This window comes from Bos indicus, chromosome 19 (genome assembly GCF_029378745.1).
Source record: "Bos indicus isolate NIAB-ARS_2022 breed Sahiwal x Tharparkar chromosome 19, NIAB-ARS_B.indTharparkar_mat_pri_1.0, whole genome shotgun sequence".
Taxonomy (NCBI): Eukaryota; Metazoa; Chordata; class Mammalia; order Artiodactyla; family Bovidae; genus Bos; species Bos indicus.
In genome coordinates, this window is record NC_091778.1 from 28,861,933 (window position 1) to 28,875,937 (window position 14,005).

Genomic DNA, 14,005 nt, shown 5'->3' on the forward strand with positions numbered 1-14,005 from the left:
CCTCTCGCCTCTTTTAAATAATGAGACCCCGCCCCTTCGCGACGTCACGTCGCAGTCAGGCTCCTCCCCGTGGTAGCACGAGCGTGGGTGGTGGAGGTGCGAGGTTCGGAATGCATGCCTCGGCGAAGCCGGGGCAGGGAGGCCGCCTAAGTGGTGCCTGGACTGGGGACGGGGAGGTGCGGCACCTCCAACTCTAGGCACGCCTTCCTTAATGCCCCCACGCAGCGCCAGCGCTCCTTAATTGTACTGTGTGCAACCTCCCAGTTACTGAGCCTGAGCCCTCAATCACTGCACGGGTTTCTCAGGCTCTTTCACAACATACTTCCTAAGCCAGTGACACTGCCCGTTCTGCCCAATCTTTAGAAGGTCCCCGGGCGTTTGAGCAGACGCTGCGCTCCATTGCCCTTATATTCAACCTCCCTCTGTTCTTGTAAGGCTGGCTTCCCAAATTTTATTCTCCTCAAACTGTTGAACTCCCAGCCGACATCTCAACCTAAGGAAGGCCCTAGATACCAGGCCCAGGAATGCTGGGAATCTTCTCCTTCCTGAGTAGCTAGGCCTGGACACCCACGCACCATGATGGCTCCAGCAAAGCAACCCAGCCTAAGCTCTGACTCAGGGGTACGACTTCCGCCACGGGTAAACAGGACATAGTATTCACAGCCCACATTCCCTCTTGGTGCCGCACCCACCCCCAGCTCCCGCCTCACCTGCCTCTCCTGGACCCACAGTCTAGGCACTGTTGTGGAGGTTCATAGGACAGGGCCTAAACCCAGTTTACCAGTTGTGACACTTTGAGCAAGTTACCTAACTCCGCTGGGCCTTGGCTTTCTCATCTATAAAATATGGATGATAATAGGATTGAATCAGCTTACATATGTAAGGTGCTTAGAATGATGCCTGGCACACAGTAAACACATATTAGCTGCTATTATTATTTTACGCCCTCTCCTATATTGTGTTCACTTTAACTTTCTGGCACCCAACATATTCTTTTCTTTTCCTTTTTTTTTTTTTTTTGGCATAACCGTGGGGCATTCAGGATTTTAGAGTCCTCAACCAGGGATAGAATCCTCACCCCATTCAGTGGAAGTGCACAGCTTAACCACTGATGGTCCAGGCACAATATTCTCAACCCCTATTTCTTTTGGTGAACACAAGATGGGATTCTCCACACTCATGGCATTTACTGACTAACAGGCAATATAAAACTGGTTTTTAAAAACTAGATTCTTTAAACCTTAGAGAGTAATCTTTTGTGAGAAGATATATCACTATTTTTAATTATTTTATATCTTTTCAGAACTAAGTATTATTGTCTTATGATTACTTGGAGGAAGCTATTTATTCCAATGATGCTGTCATAACTCACATTTGGGGGGAACTTCTCTTTGTAATGGTGCTTAGAGATCTCACATCTTTTAATATCTTTGGTTGGTGATTAAGTCTTTTAAGGTAAATTTGACTATATAAATGCTCCTAAAGTGGTAGCCAAAGCCTTCTAGCTCTAGACCTGGACTATCCAGTCACCTGCTCAGCTTCCTTTCTTGTTTATCAAGAATCCAAAATGATGATCTCCCCACCTAAAGCAGCATCTCTTCCAATTTTCTTATCTCTTTACCCAATACCAGAAACCTAGGTGTCAAACCTAGATCCCTTCCTTGAGTTCACGTTCCTTTACCTCCCTTATCACTAGGCCTGGTACATTTTGCCTCCTAAAACTAATTCATCTGCTTTTCTCTACCTCCAGTATACCACCCTGGTTCAAGCTGCCATTATCTCTTCTGTAAACAGAAGCCTCTTCACCAGTCTGTCCACAGTTATTCTGGCCTTCAGCAGACTTCTCTCCACACTGCTTACAGCAATCTTTCCAAAACTCAAGCCTAATTATGTCCTACCATATATCCCTTCCATTCCTGTTAAAATCTGCCTGCAATGCAGGAGACCCAGGTTCGATTCCTGGGTCGGGAAGATCCCTGGAGAAGGAAATAGCAACCCCCTCCAATATTCTTGCCTCCCATGGGAGAATCCCATGGACAGAAGAGCCTGGCAGGCTACAGTTCATGGGGTCATAAAAGTCAGACACAACTTAGCGACTAAACCACCACCACCACATATCCCTTCCATTCCTGTTAAAAACAAAAACTTTTACAGCAGGTGGTCCAGTGGCTAAGACTCTGAGCTCCCAGTGCACAGGGCCTGGGTTCAATCCGTGGTCAGGGAATTAGACCCCACAGGCCATAACTAAAGAAAGATCTTTGTGCAACTAAAGCTCACGCATGCCTCAACTAAGACCTGGTGCAGCCAAATAAATATATAAACATTCTTTAAACAACAAACTTTTAATGGAGTCATGGTTTAATACCCCCAAATTCCTAAGATATGTGACTTTGCTGCTTCTCCCATCAAGAATTGGGATCTGTTTCCTCTCCCTTGAACCTGGGTTCACCTCATGACTTGCTTTGACTAATAAAATGTGGCAAGAATGATGATGTGTGAGTTCTGGAGCATCATTCCTTCAGAGGCCTTATGGCTTCTGCCTTTGGAACACTGCCCTGAGACCACCATGTAAGGAAGTTTGCTGGTGGATGAAGCCACTTGGAGAAGGGAGGAGCCCCAGTCAACAGCCGGCACTAACGGCCAGGTGTACCAGTGAGGTCACTGGGTTTTCCTGTTCAGCTGCTCTATGGGCTGAATGCAGCCACGTGAACGAGCCCAGGTGAAAACAGCAGAAGACACTCCCAGCCAATCCACAGAATCATGGAGTAAAAATAGTTTTAAAATGTTTCTTTAAGCCACTAAATTTGGGGGGTGATCTGTTGTGTATCAAGATAACGGATTTTTGAGGGTTTCCTGCTGTCCTTAGGATAAAGATAATATGCTGAAGTCCCTACAAGGCCAAACATGCTCTGAAACCACCAAGTCTCACATTCTGCTTGCCTTTCGTCTTTAGACATTCAGCCTTTGGAGACCTCTGACTTGTCTGTTTGTTTCCCCCACAAGGTTTTCCCGTGTGCTGTTCCCCTAACCTTGCTTTCACCTTAGCAACACCCACTCATCCTTCAGCTCTCTTTGCAGCCTCACCATGTCAGATACTCACTGTACACTCTGGTAACACCAGTGCTTTCCTCTGGACTTCGGACAACCAAAGTTTGTGTGTGTGTTTGGGGGTTACTTTGCCTTCCCCATCTGTAAACTCCACAAAGGTTGCTGAGCCAGGTTTTGTTCACCGCTGTGTCCCTGTGCTGTACCACAGTAGGGCCCAATAGGTAAGTTCTCACTCAATTAATGAATGAGGTGAATGATAAATATGGTATGTGAGGGAATTCGCCAGCGGTCCAGTGGTTAGGACTTGGCGCTTTCACTGCCCAGGGGGGCCCCAGTCAGGGAACTAAAATCCCACACGAGGAGCAGCATGGCCTATATAACAAGGTGTGACAATAAAGGAAGCTTTCTTACAAGGGGTTTATAACTGCCTCTGAAGGTAATTTTAAGAGGACTTTTAAAAAATGTTTTGAGCAATGAAAGAGGCATTAAATGAAGGAGGTTCATGACCCTCCAAGGTAACTATTTAAGGAGAGTACCATTTTGAATTTATAAATTCTCCTATGTTCGTTACAGAATAACTAAGCTTAGTTTAGTCATACATTTTACCTCTTTGTTTCCTCCACAGTCTTCCCAAATGAGTGGGAGATGATAGTGGATGTAAGTGTTCATTAGTTGATCCGGTTGGTTGCTAATCCAGTAAATGGCATGCTGCTGACTTCTCTCTTCTGGAAATTGGTTTTACTCTGCTCTCCCAGCTTCAGGATCAAGGAAGGGTGAGGATGGGAAGAAGGGAGATGGTAAGGTTATATTTTAAGGAAGGCAGAGCTCATCCTCCCCTGCCTTGTGATCATTAAAGGTTGTAACTTTCCACCCACTTTCTGTCCCAGGGAAATCAGAGTTCTTTAGGGAATAAGGGTAAGTATCTGACATAATCCCATTTGATTCTGCTTTTCTGCCACTCTCACACCTGATCTTTCACTTGTTTTCTTTTTATAACAGCTCTATTCTCTCCCTGTATCATTTCAACCATAGACCAGTTTTCATTTTACCTCTCCTTCCCCAAGTCCTCCATCTGAGAACAGTGCCTCCCACTCAGCTACAAGAAAACCACCCAGACAGTTTTTTGGATAGTGGGTATCAGGCTTCCTAGGTGGCACCAGTGGTAAAGAACCTGCCTGCCAATGTAGGAGACGTAAGAAACATGGGTTCGATCCCTGGGTCAGGAAGAACCCCTGGAGGAGGAAATGGCAATCCACTTCATTATTTTGCCTCGAAAACCCCATGGACAGAGGAGCCTGGCAGGCTATGGTCCAGAGGGTTCCAAAGAGTTGGCCATGGCTCAATCAACTTGGCATGCATTGGGTATCAGGAAAGAGGGAAATAAGACACTTGGCTAATATAACTTTTCAAAACAAAACAAGAGTAAGAGTGTCAGAAGGAGGAGCAACACAGCTATGAAGCCAGACCTCTGGGTTCCAAGGCATGTGGTGACTGAAAGAAGAAAACCTGGTCTTTGATGAGATCAGTGACTAGGAGCAAGATGCCTGGCTCACTAAGGTACATGAGCAGTGGAGAGGAAGAGTCCTGGAGTTTTCTACTGGCAGGGGGCAGGGGGTCAAACAGGTGAGACTGAGAGCCTAACGCTCAACCCCCAGCAATTTCAGACAAAGTAAGTAATGATCAAGCTGAGATTTTATTTACAGTTCCCTGGGAAGTCTTGCACAAGAGAGGCCATCATTATTGCTTTAAGATTATTGCCAGGAGGAAGACTACAGTCCTCCCCTGCCAGGTAGGAAGTCCTGCTCAAGGCTCAAAAGTTTATCTCCAGACCTTTTATGTTAGCCCCATTTCCCTGCGGTGACTAAAGGCTGTCACTGTTTTCTGCGAAGTGAGGCCCAGTGTGCTTTCCAAGGTCTTCCCTGGCCACTTCCGCCAGGACACTCTATACACTGACCATCAAATTTCCCTCACTGATGCTTTGCTACTGCACTCCCCAGTCTACCCCTCTCCGCAAGAACAAAGCATCAATACGAATTCTAGTTTTATGCCTTTCTCCACGTCCTGGCTGAGGCAGGGTCCCGGTTTCCCAAAAGTCATCATTTACTTCCTGCCAGGACCAGCCTGGCTTCCTTTGTAACGAATTTAAGAGTCCCATTTCCTTTTTTCCAGGTGACACCACAACTCACTTCTTATTAGAACTCACAACTCCTTGATGACATTTCAAGGGCCACTTTCGAGGTACTCTGCATAGGTCTTGTATATGCCTTTTTGTTTTTCCCTGGACCTCGGCGATTACGGGAAGAGAAAAGGAGCGAGACCAAGTAGCAGAGAGGGGACGGCCCAGTAGCTCATGCCCAGGATTAGCAGGAAGGCCTAGGTGGACGTAGCAGGGGGCGGCGGACTACTTTCCCTCTCAGGCCCCACTGCGGGAGGATATGGCTTTGTTCATGCTATCGCTACTCAAAGCTGGAACTCGTTAGTGGGCGGGGTCGCCCTGTCTCGGCCGCTGCGTGGAGGGATCCGGAGCGGGAGGGAGGCAGAGGCGGAGACGCGTTTCTGTGAGTGCAGTGGAACCGGATCCGGGTTCGGGTTCGGGTTCGGGTTCGGGTTCCTGCGTCCCAGGTGGACTATTTCTTGGGATGAGGCTTGTTGCCCAGGAGCCCGTCTATCTCTATCACCGTCTGCGGGGTCAGCTGACTCAGCACCTGGAATTGAATGGGGTGATGGAGAGAATGGTGCATGCAGGGTCCTTGAAAGAGGGCAGGAGGTTCGAGGACCCGGGGAGCCTCACAGCGCGGCGAAGTCACAGCTGTGCTTCTGCTTTACCTTCTCGCCCTTGGACCACTCATTTGCAAAGTGAGGTGACTCACCTCAGGCCCATTCTGGGTTGGACATCAAGGTCTTGACTGCTGGGGAAGGGACAGAGATGAGCTCTGGCTCTGAGTCCCTCGCTCACCTGCAGGGCGCCCAGATGCTCCACCAGCTGCTCCGCACTGGACACCCCCAGCAAGACCGAGCTGACCCCTTCACTGCGGAGACACCACGCTGGGCCCGAGAAGGAAAAAGAGAGAGAGAACTGGTGGGAAACAGTGAACACCCAGACTTCAGAGGGGTCTCTGAGGAAGAAGGACCGCCCAGGAACAAACCAGTCTGTGGTTTGGTAGCTCTTAGGCGGAGACAAGGACCCTGCAGGGTCCAGGACTGGCAGTGTCTCACCAATAGCAAGCTGCGCCACAGTGCAGCCCAGCTGGTGAGCGATGGGGAGGAGGTCCATGACTTTGGCTTGTTGTTTCTTGCCATCCTCACTTTGCACTTTGTCTTTGTGCCACTGGTAGCCCTGGAGGCCAAGGAGATTCATCAAGAGACCACTTCTCACTCAGTCCACTCCTGCCATCCCAAGCCCCCAGGTCTCACCTTGATGGTGACCCTGCAGGTATCTGAGACTCGCCCATCATACTTGCTAGTGATGAGGCCACAGGCCAGAGGGGACCAGGTGACTGAGCCAACACCTAAGACGGAGAGGACCGGGTGTGGGAAGGGGATCTCTGTGATGGTGAGGCCGAGGGAAAGGCAGGGATGAGGGGACTGCGAACCAATCTTGTGGTAGAGCTCTGGCAGCTGCATCTCCACCTTCTCTCTCTGAAACAGATGGTGCTCAGCTTGTTCACACACTGGAGGGATCAGATTGAACTGTCTGGCCATGGAGTAGGCCTCCTGGGTTGGGGCGGGGAAGAGATAGGGGTCAGAGCACTCCTTCCATTGTCTTCCACTCCCCCTCCTCCAGCAGAGTGGGGTTGGGAGTGGCCATGTGAAAGGTGGTAACAAGTTGTGAGACGGGGGCGGTAGGTGGCACACTCACCATGATTTCTGCAGCCCCCCATCGGGATGTCCCCCAGTATAGGGCCAGGCCCTGGTTGATGACGTAGGTCATGGCTCGCACAATCTCTAGGCACATAGGAGAAGGAAAGCTTCACTCTCAGACCCCTGGCCTCCTGAGTTCCAGATCTGCAGACCTCCACCTGCCCCACCAAGACCCCACTCATCCCTGTGAGAGGTTGGCATCTGCTCTTCACTTCCCTCCCTGTCCAAGTCCTGGGGTCTGAGCCTCCACTGTAGAACTTGGGAGACCTCCTGAGCAGAGCCTGGCTTCTGCTGAAGGTTTAAGAAGTGCTCAGTTTTGAAGGGCTGTCAAGGTTGGGGTGCTGCTTTACCCTCCATGGGACTGTTGGGATCTGAACGATTGGCAAAGACGATGTCCACATATCCCAACTGGAGGCGTTCCAGGGATCCTCGCAAGCCTGGGGTAAGCACAGGGAGAGGAAGGTAAGCTTTCCAGCTTTAGCTGCCTAAGAAATCAGACCTTACCCCTCTGCCATGGACACCTAAATCCCAGCTTCCCTATTCAGAGCCTCAGACTTATAGCTTCAGAGAATATTCCCAACTTCTCTAGCTTCCGTCCTCAGCCAGCTCAGGTTCCCAGTCCTCACCGTCAATGATGTGTTTGCGGCTCAAGCCTCGCTCGGTTTCTGCCCTGTAGGAAAAGATAAGTCAAAGATGAGGTGCGTCAAAGATAAGAGACCATGGCTGGCCTGGAGCCATGAGGAACCGAGGTGGTAGGGGTCCTCACAGGGAGGAGGCAGACCTGGGGGAGCAGGTGCATGGTCTGCTTTCCTCACCCCATCCCATGCACCTTCACACAGTCTGCAGATCTTCTCCCTAACCATAGTGACTATAGTGAGGCAGCCACTTACTGTCCTCCCCAAAAAATCTTGGTGGTGATGACATAGCTTGATCTCCTGGAGAAAAAGAGAAATGGGAGACCCAGCCAGAAAAGGATGTGGGGATAGTCCCCAGCAACTCCCCACACCCCCAAACATGTCTTACCTCCATCCTTTGCTCTTGAGGATGTTTCCTAGGGTTCTTTCAGCCCTGGAAGGAAAACAAGGCAGAAGTACTGACTCCTCCAAGATGGATCAGTTTCTTTCCTTCCTCCCACCTTTCCCTTCAACTAATTTCTCCCTTGTAAAATGGAACATAAATGAGAAGTCCATTGGGCCATCAGTCCCACTCTAAACTAAATAAAAGGGGCTCCTGGAAGTAGGGTTACAGTCGTACATTTTCATTCATTCATTCAACAAATGTCAGTTGTGCAACAGTGAACCTCTATTCTGGGTGCTGAAGGGATAGAATAGGATGAGAGAAGAGGGACCAACTACAGTGATGCTGGGGAGGATACTGTCTCATCTGTTTCCAACTATCTGTGTTGCCTTCTCCCTTCTTTTAGTCTCTGCAAAGTCCCACCCAGGTCTTCTCCCGCATTGCAGGCGGATCCTTCACCAACTGAACCACCAGGGAAGCCCAAGAATACTGGAGTGGTTAGTCTATCCCTTCTCCAGGGCATCTTCCTGACCTAGGAATCAAATTGGGGTCTCTTGCATTGCAGCTAGATTCTTTACCAGCTGAGCTACCAGGGAAGCCCGTGTAGGTACTTAGGTGACATGAGAAAGGACAAGTTCTATGGAGGGAGAACCCTCCTCGTTGAGCAGCAAATATGGCCTTGTAAACCAGTAATTGATGAACCGTGTGTCAGAGGGCAGTGTAAAGTGCTTTGGGAGCTGAGGAGGGTAGTGACCAACTTTGGGGAGTTGGGCAAAGGGTTCTTGGGAAAGCTGACATCTGGGACAAGTCTTAATGATAAGCAGAAGAGTTTGCCAGAAGAGACGGGGTAGGTCATCCAAAGTTTTTATTATTCCCAGTGTGAAGCCATATGTGCTGTGGTTATGGTATGTTTGAAAATTTAGCTTTGTCATCCTCACATAGTTGCACATAACTGATGTCCAAGAAATATTTGGTTTTATTTTGACTGCACAGTATGCCCTGTTGCCCTCAAAACTAGAGGGAGACAGATGTTGGGACTATAGTTCCCAACATGCTTTGGGGGCCCATTGGCTGAAAGGCTGGAACTTAGTGATGCTTTAATTCCCAGAGTTCTTTAGGGGGGAAACCAAAAAGCCCCGATGTTCTCTCAGCCTTCCAAGTATAACTTAGCTCTTTCACCCCAGTCCTTACTTTCCTGCAGCATACACTTCGGCGGTATCAAACAGGTTTACACCGTGCTCGTAGGCTACTGTCAGCACATCCTCTGCTGTCTAGGATGGTGAGAGAAAGAGTTGGAGATCAACCACCAGCCTCAGTTACCTTCCTCACTGCACTCTAACCCATCACACCTCAACCTTGGTTATCACATTCACTTCCCTTTCCCCGTTCTCCAGCCTCAAGTCCACCATTATCCATGCTTGTTGTCCAAACCCCTAGCCAAGTCCGTTTTCCCCCCTTTTGGGTTCCCTTATACCCCCTCCCCCTGCTTCTAGGTCCCATCACTTGTATCAGTACCTCATCTGAGATCTGAGAACCAAATGTGACCCAGGTACCTGCAAGAGAGAAGCCAGGCAAATGAGACCAGGGTAGGGGGAGGCGGGCAGCCATGAAAGAATGCCTGCCCCTTCCCTTAATTCCTCTTCTTTCTAACTCACCTAGGCCAAGGCAGGATACCCGAAGACCAGACTTTCCTAGGTTCCTGCAGGACACAGAAGCAGCAGGAAGGGGTGGAGCCTCCATTAGGGACATAGATTATCAGCCTCCAGCTCCTCTCATTCCAGACTGAGATGCCCTCAGGGTGTCTCAGTCCAAAGAAACTAGACTCAGTGGGCCCACTGAATCGGGCAGTGCCACGGCCATAGAATAAGTGAACAAATAAGAAGTGTTCCTCTGGAGCCATGGTCCAGTGCCTCTGTTCCCTCCTATCACACTGAAGATGTGCTGCCTGCTTAACGCTGCTTCTGGTGTGTCCTGGGTTCGTTTGAGTCATCTCTGGGATGTGTGGAGTTGGGGTAGAGGGTGGCTGGGAGGAATAGGACTGGCTAATGGTGATGAGTTTGTGAAAACAGATTCTCAATAGAGTGCTGTGCTAGAGGGCAGATACTGGGGTGGAAGGGGGTAAACCAAGTCAAGTTCAGGCATTCGGGCAGGCAAGGTCCTTGAATAGGCTAGGCAGACCGGCCTCTAACAAAGGCAGGTAGGACACCTGGGTGGGGAGTTTGAGAGGAAAGACCAGTTCTCCCCCTTCTTTCTACTTGCTCTGCTCCTGTTGGCTTGTGAAGTCTGTCTTCAAACCAGAGAGCCCCCTCCTCCCCGCCCCCCCATCCAGGTACTCCACTAAGCTTCCCAATCAGGGCTGCCATATGGAAGGGATCAAATTCCTCAAGTGACAAAGCCACTTCAGATCAGTGACCTCCACTCACTCCTGAGCAGGAGCCCCTCCCTTCTTCCCTACTGGTAGTCCTGAGAGCTCAGCGGTTCTCGGAGATCAAGTCGGTTACATTTCATTCCACCTTCCCCACCTGGTTCCTGGCCCTCGGCATGGGCTTGAGAGATGTGGTGCATCCTTCGGAGGGCCCCACTTCCCTCCCCACCAAGAAAGGGTGCAGGAGACCTTGGGGTTTGTGGGGGCGATATCTGGGTCAGGCACCCTGAGCAGGCCAGAGTGAGAAGCCGTTTCCTTCCCCTCTCTTCCCAGGACACGACCCAAGGACACTCCATCCAAGCTGGGTGGGGTGGTGTGCAGCCTGGAGATCTGCGTTTCCCTGGCCTTCCTGGGGGTAAAGAGGAGCATCCCTTGGGTCTGGACAGGCCTGGTCAACCTCAGTAAACTTGATTTTCTACTAGGCAGGGGAATGGACAGAGAGCAAAAAATAAATAAATAAAGGACCGTGTAAGGGAGTGCCAGCGATGGGAAGAAGAGATGGAAGTTTGAGGGGGGTCCTGGCAGCATCTTAGGAAGCCTCAGGGGTCAGGAAAGGGAAGCAGATGTGGCGGGCGGCCAGGCCACCCCCATACCTGTATTTCATGCCAGTGCCTCGGCCGGTGCTCTCTCGGAGGGCCCCAGCGGGCGCTGGGGGTCGGGGGACCACGGCGGCCCGGGCCTTGGGGCCCGACCCTCCTCCCCCTGGAGGGTTCCCATGCCCCCCGCCGACCAGCCCGCCGTTACCGCCCCCGGGGCCCGGCCGGGGTCCACACAGACGGTCCTCACTGCTCCGGCTGCGAAGGTTCTGTTCAGTACATGCGATAGACACCTGCATGCCTGCCGGCCAAGGCGGGGAAGGGGGCTCCGAGGGGGCGGGAGGAAGAGGGAACCGGGAAGCTCGAGGGGAGACACCCGAGGGGGTAGTGGCGCGAGCCCTGGGAGAGCGGGAAGGCTGAGGAGGTTGCGGCGGGAGCCGCCAGGCAGGATCGGGCCCGCGCGGGCGGGCTGCTGGAGGTCGCGGGGTTTGCGGCGGAGAGGAGAAACGCGGGGGGTGGGGGGGTGCCACGAGTGGAGCGATTAGGATTCGGGGACACTGGCACGGAGAGGAGAGGGAGAGATGGACGAAGGTGAAGGTCGAGGGCGATTCTCGGAGGGTAGGAACTTAGGGACAAGGAGGGGGCGGAAGAAAGATGCCACCTCTGCCCAAAACGCAGCGGGACCCGCTAGGCTCCCAGCCGCGTCGCCAGCCTGCCCAGCTAATCAACATGCAGGCACCGCCCCCTCATCTACATAAAGCCGCCCGCCTCCCAGACCAAACCTGCACCTTATCTGCATAAACCCCACCTTCCGGAGTGCTGCAGCTTGAGTATTTCGTGGGCTCATAGCAACCAGAGAGCAGCACCCGGAGGGTGGTTCTATTCTCTGGACCTCGAGGCCGATCTGTCTTCCACCATCCCAGTGGTTTTCAGTCCAGGAGCTATTTTGTCCCGTGGGGGACATTTGGCAAGGTCTGGAGACATTTTTTTTTTTTTGCCTTGATGCATGTTGCACCTCAGTTCCCTGACTGGGGATTGAACCCATACCCCCTGCATCGGAAGCATGTAGTCTTAACCACTGGACCACCAGGGAAATCCCTGGAGACATTTTTTGACTGTCACGACCTGGGGGGACATTTGGCAAGGTCTGGAGACATTTTCTGACTGTCACGACTTGGACGCGGGCATGCTACCAGCATTTAGTGAGTGGCAGCACAGGAAATGTCAATCCACTCTGGTATTCTTGCCTGAGAAATCCCATGGAGGGGCTTGGTGGGCTACAGTCCATGGGGTTGCAAAGAGTCAGACAAGACTGAGCAACTAACACTTTCACAGGCAGAACAGAGTACCTGACAGCCCTCCCCCCTCTCCCCCCAATCAAGGTATTACCCAGCCCCAAACATCAGTCGTGTTGTTGTTAACAAACCCATGGAAAAAGCCTCTTTTTTGGCTCAGAGGATGCAGACACCCTGATTCACGCCTCCATGAGAGGGGCAGGCCCCGGTAAACCACTCAAACTGACATGCTGAGGTCCCAGAGGGTGATAAAAAGTTTATTCTGTACTTCTCACAGAGTCAGGTAGGGGATCAAACTGTAGAGAGGACCTGGTTTGGAGGTGTAGGGACTCCAGTAGGCTGCCTTCCTGTGAAGGGCTTTAGGCTGTTCCCCTAGGAGGGCTACCGAGGGGCTTGATGAGGCTGGGGGACTGGGGTGGTAGGGCAGGTTAGGTTGGGCCCCAGGCAGACAGCGATTCTTCTGAGGGGTGAGGTAGAGTGCTTCCTTCAGCCAGCCCGGGCAGAGAAGAAGGGCAGAGAGCGGACGTAGGAGTCCAGTCGGGAGCGGAAGAGCTCACTTTGCACAGTCTGGCCAAGCGGGCACAGGGGATTCTTCACCACCAGCTCCACATACAGCTGTGAAGAGGGAGGGTGTTAGAGCCAGGCTTTGAACACGTCTTTTCAACCTCACAGGTGTGTGAATGCACAGGGATCAAGGGCTGGGAGGCAAACCCTTTGAGGAGAAACTGGAGGTGGGAGTGTATAAAGACATAAAGGTCCCGAGAAAACCCAGGGTGTAGGGCAGGGATGGAGTCTTGGGGCTCTGAGTGATCATGGCTGTTGAGGCTTTGGGAGCAGGGTCCAAGGGACTGGCACTGACCGCACTGTAGATGTGGTGCAGCACATCTCGGATGGGCCCCACGCCCAAGTCTGTATTCATGACAACCTTGATCCCAGTGGGCGTCTCGTAGTAATGGAGTTTGTAACGGCTAGTTTGGAAGGCCAGGAAGCCGTCCTTCCTGCAGGGATGGGGAGGAATGTTAAGGAATGGGAGCGGAATCTCTCCCAAAGAGATACTTCTGATCCCCTCTAGATAGACTCCCTCTTAGACACCTCGCAGCTTCACTTTTCACTGTAGCCCCCATGCCCAACCTCTGTAACCTTCTCTTCCCCACGGCCGCTTCTGCCAGCTCCTGAATTCTCGCTCCTGACTCAGCCTTTCTCTCTGTCTCCTTACCCTCTCTGGGGACAAAAGCCCCTCCCACTCCAGAAAGTACCCCCTCCCCATCTCTTCCCTCCTTCCCTCAACAACCCCTCCGACTCCGCGTACATGTCTAGCGGGGACATCTTGCTGACAAAAGAGCGGATAGAGAAGAGCATCCCGTACATCAGCTTGTACTCCTGGAAGGAGAGGGGCAGAATTAGCTCTCTGTTGTAAAGGAGACGGGGTAGGGGTGGGAATGAGCCAGGGTTTGGAGAAAAGGGGCTGGACTGGGACTGTGTGCATTTGGAGATGCGAGGTCACCCAAGTGGCGCGGGGCCCTCTCGTCACCTCCTCCTTAGGGATCCCTGCTTGCTTCTTGCGGTGCCACTCGCTGTAATGCAGACACACTCCATTTCGGTCAAACAGGTACAGGTTGTGGACAGTCATCTGCAAGGCAGAGAATGTGAGCCTCTCTCCGGGACCGCCCACACCCCGTCGGCTCCAGTTCTCAGTCACGGATCCCTCAAACCAGACGGCGGTCCCCTCCCCCGGACTCACCGGAACTGCTCCGAGTGCCCGTCACTCGACACTTCCGGTTTTCGCGGAGCCCCGCCCCATCGGGTCAAAGTGTCGCAGCAAT

The 14,005-nt window shown here is 51.9% G+C and overlaps 2 protein-coding genes across 2 annotated transcripts; both read right to left on the reverse strand.

Annotated features, from left to right (window-relative positions):
* Positions 1-4,722: 4,722 nt before the first annotated feature.
* On the reverse strand, positions 4,723-11,839 carry KCNAB3 (potassium voltage-gated channel subfamily A regulatory beta subunit 3). Its single transcript, XM_070773050.1, has 14 exons — positions 10,945-11,839; positions 9,582-9,625; positions 9,442-9,479; positions 9,118-9,197; positions 7,933-7,977; positions 7,800-7,844; positions 7,536-7,579; positions 7,260-7,346; positions 6,908-6,993; positions 6,642-6,762; positions 6,463-6,557; positions 6,265-6,385; positions 6,005-6,093; positions 4,723-5,753 (listed from the first exon to the last, which is right to left on the reverse strand). The coding sequence occupies exons 1-14, from the start codon at positions 11,184-11,186 to the stop codon at positions 5,676-5,678; spliced, it is 1,215 nt and encodes a 404-aa protein (XP_070629151.1). The 5' UTR covers positions 11,187-11,839; the 3' UTR covers positions 4,723-5,675.
* A 579-nt stretch (positions 11,840-12,418) lies between these two features.
* Positions 12,419-13,981, reverse strand: TRAPPC1 (trafficking protein particle complex subunit 1). The gene is made up of 5 exons (XM_070773051.1): positions 13,924-13,981; positions 13,714-13,812; positions 13,492-13,562; positions 13,042-13,180; positions 12,419-12,797 (listed from the first exon to the last, which is right to left on the reverse strand). Exons 2-5 carry the CDS (start codon positions 13,810-13,812, stop codon positions 12,669-12,671), a joined length of 438 nt encoding a protein of 145 aa, XP_070629152.1. The 5' UTR covers positions 13,924-13,981; the 3' UTR covers positions 12,419-12,668.
* Positions 13,982-14,005: the final 24 nt, after the last annotated feature.

Excerpts from the sequence above, each read along its gene's own strand:
- KCNAB3 (XM_070773050.1), bottom strand. The coding sequence starts at position 11,186 with ATGCAGGTGTCTATCGCATGTACTGAACAGAACCTTCGCAGCCGGAGC. Across the intron at positions 6,994-7,259 it reads TCCCAACAGTCCCATGGAGG|AGATTGTGCGAGCCATGACC; the intron begins GTAAAGCAGCAC and ends CTATGTGCCTAG. Across the intron at positions 5,754-6,004 it reads AGCATCTGGGCGCCCTGCAG|GTGCTGAGTCAGCTGACCCC; the intron begins GTGAGCGAGGGA and ends ATTCAATTCCAG.
- TRAPPC1 (XM_070773051.1), bottom strand. The coding sequence starts at position 13,812 with ATGACTGTCCACAACCTGTACCTGTTTGACCGAAATGGAGTGTGTCTG. Across the intron at positions 13,563-13,713 it reads CAGGGATCCCTAAGGAGGAG|GAGTACAAGCTGATGTACGG; the intron begins GTGACGAGAGGG and ends CTCTCCTTCCAG. Across the intron at positions 13,181-13,491 it reads AAGATGTCCCCGCTAGACAT|GAAGGACGGCTTCCTGGCCT; the intron begins GTACGCGGAGTC and ends CCATCCCTGCAG.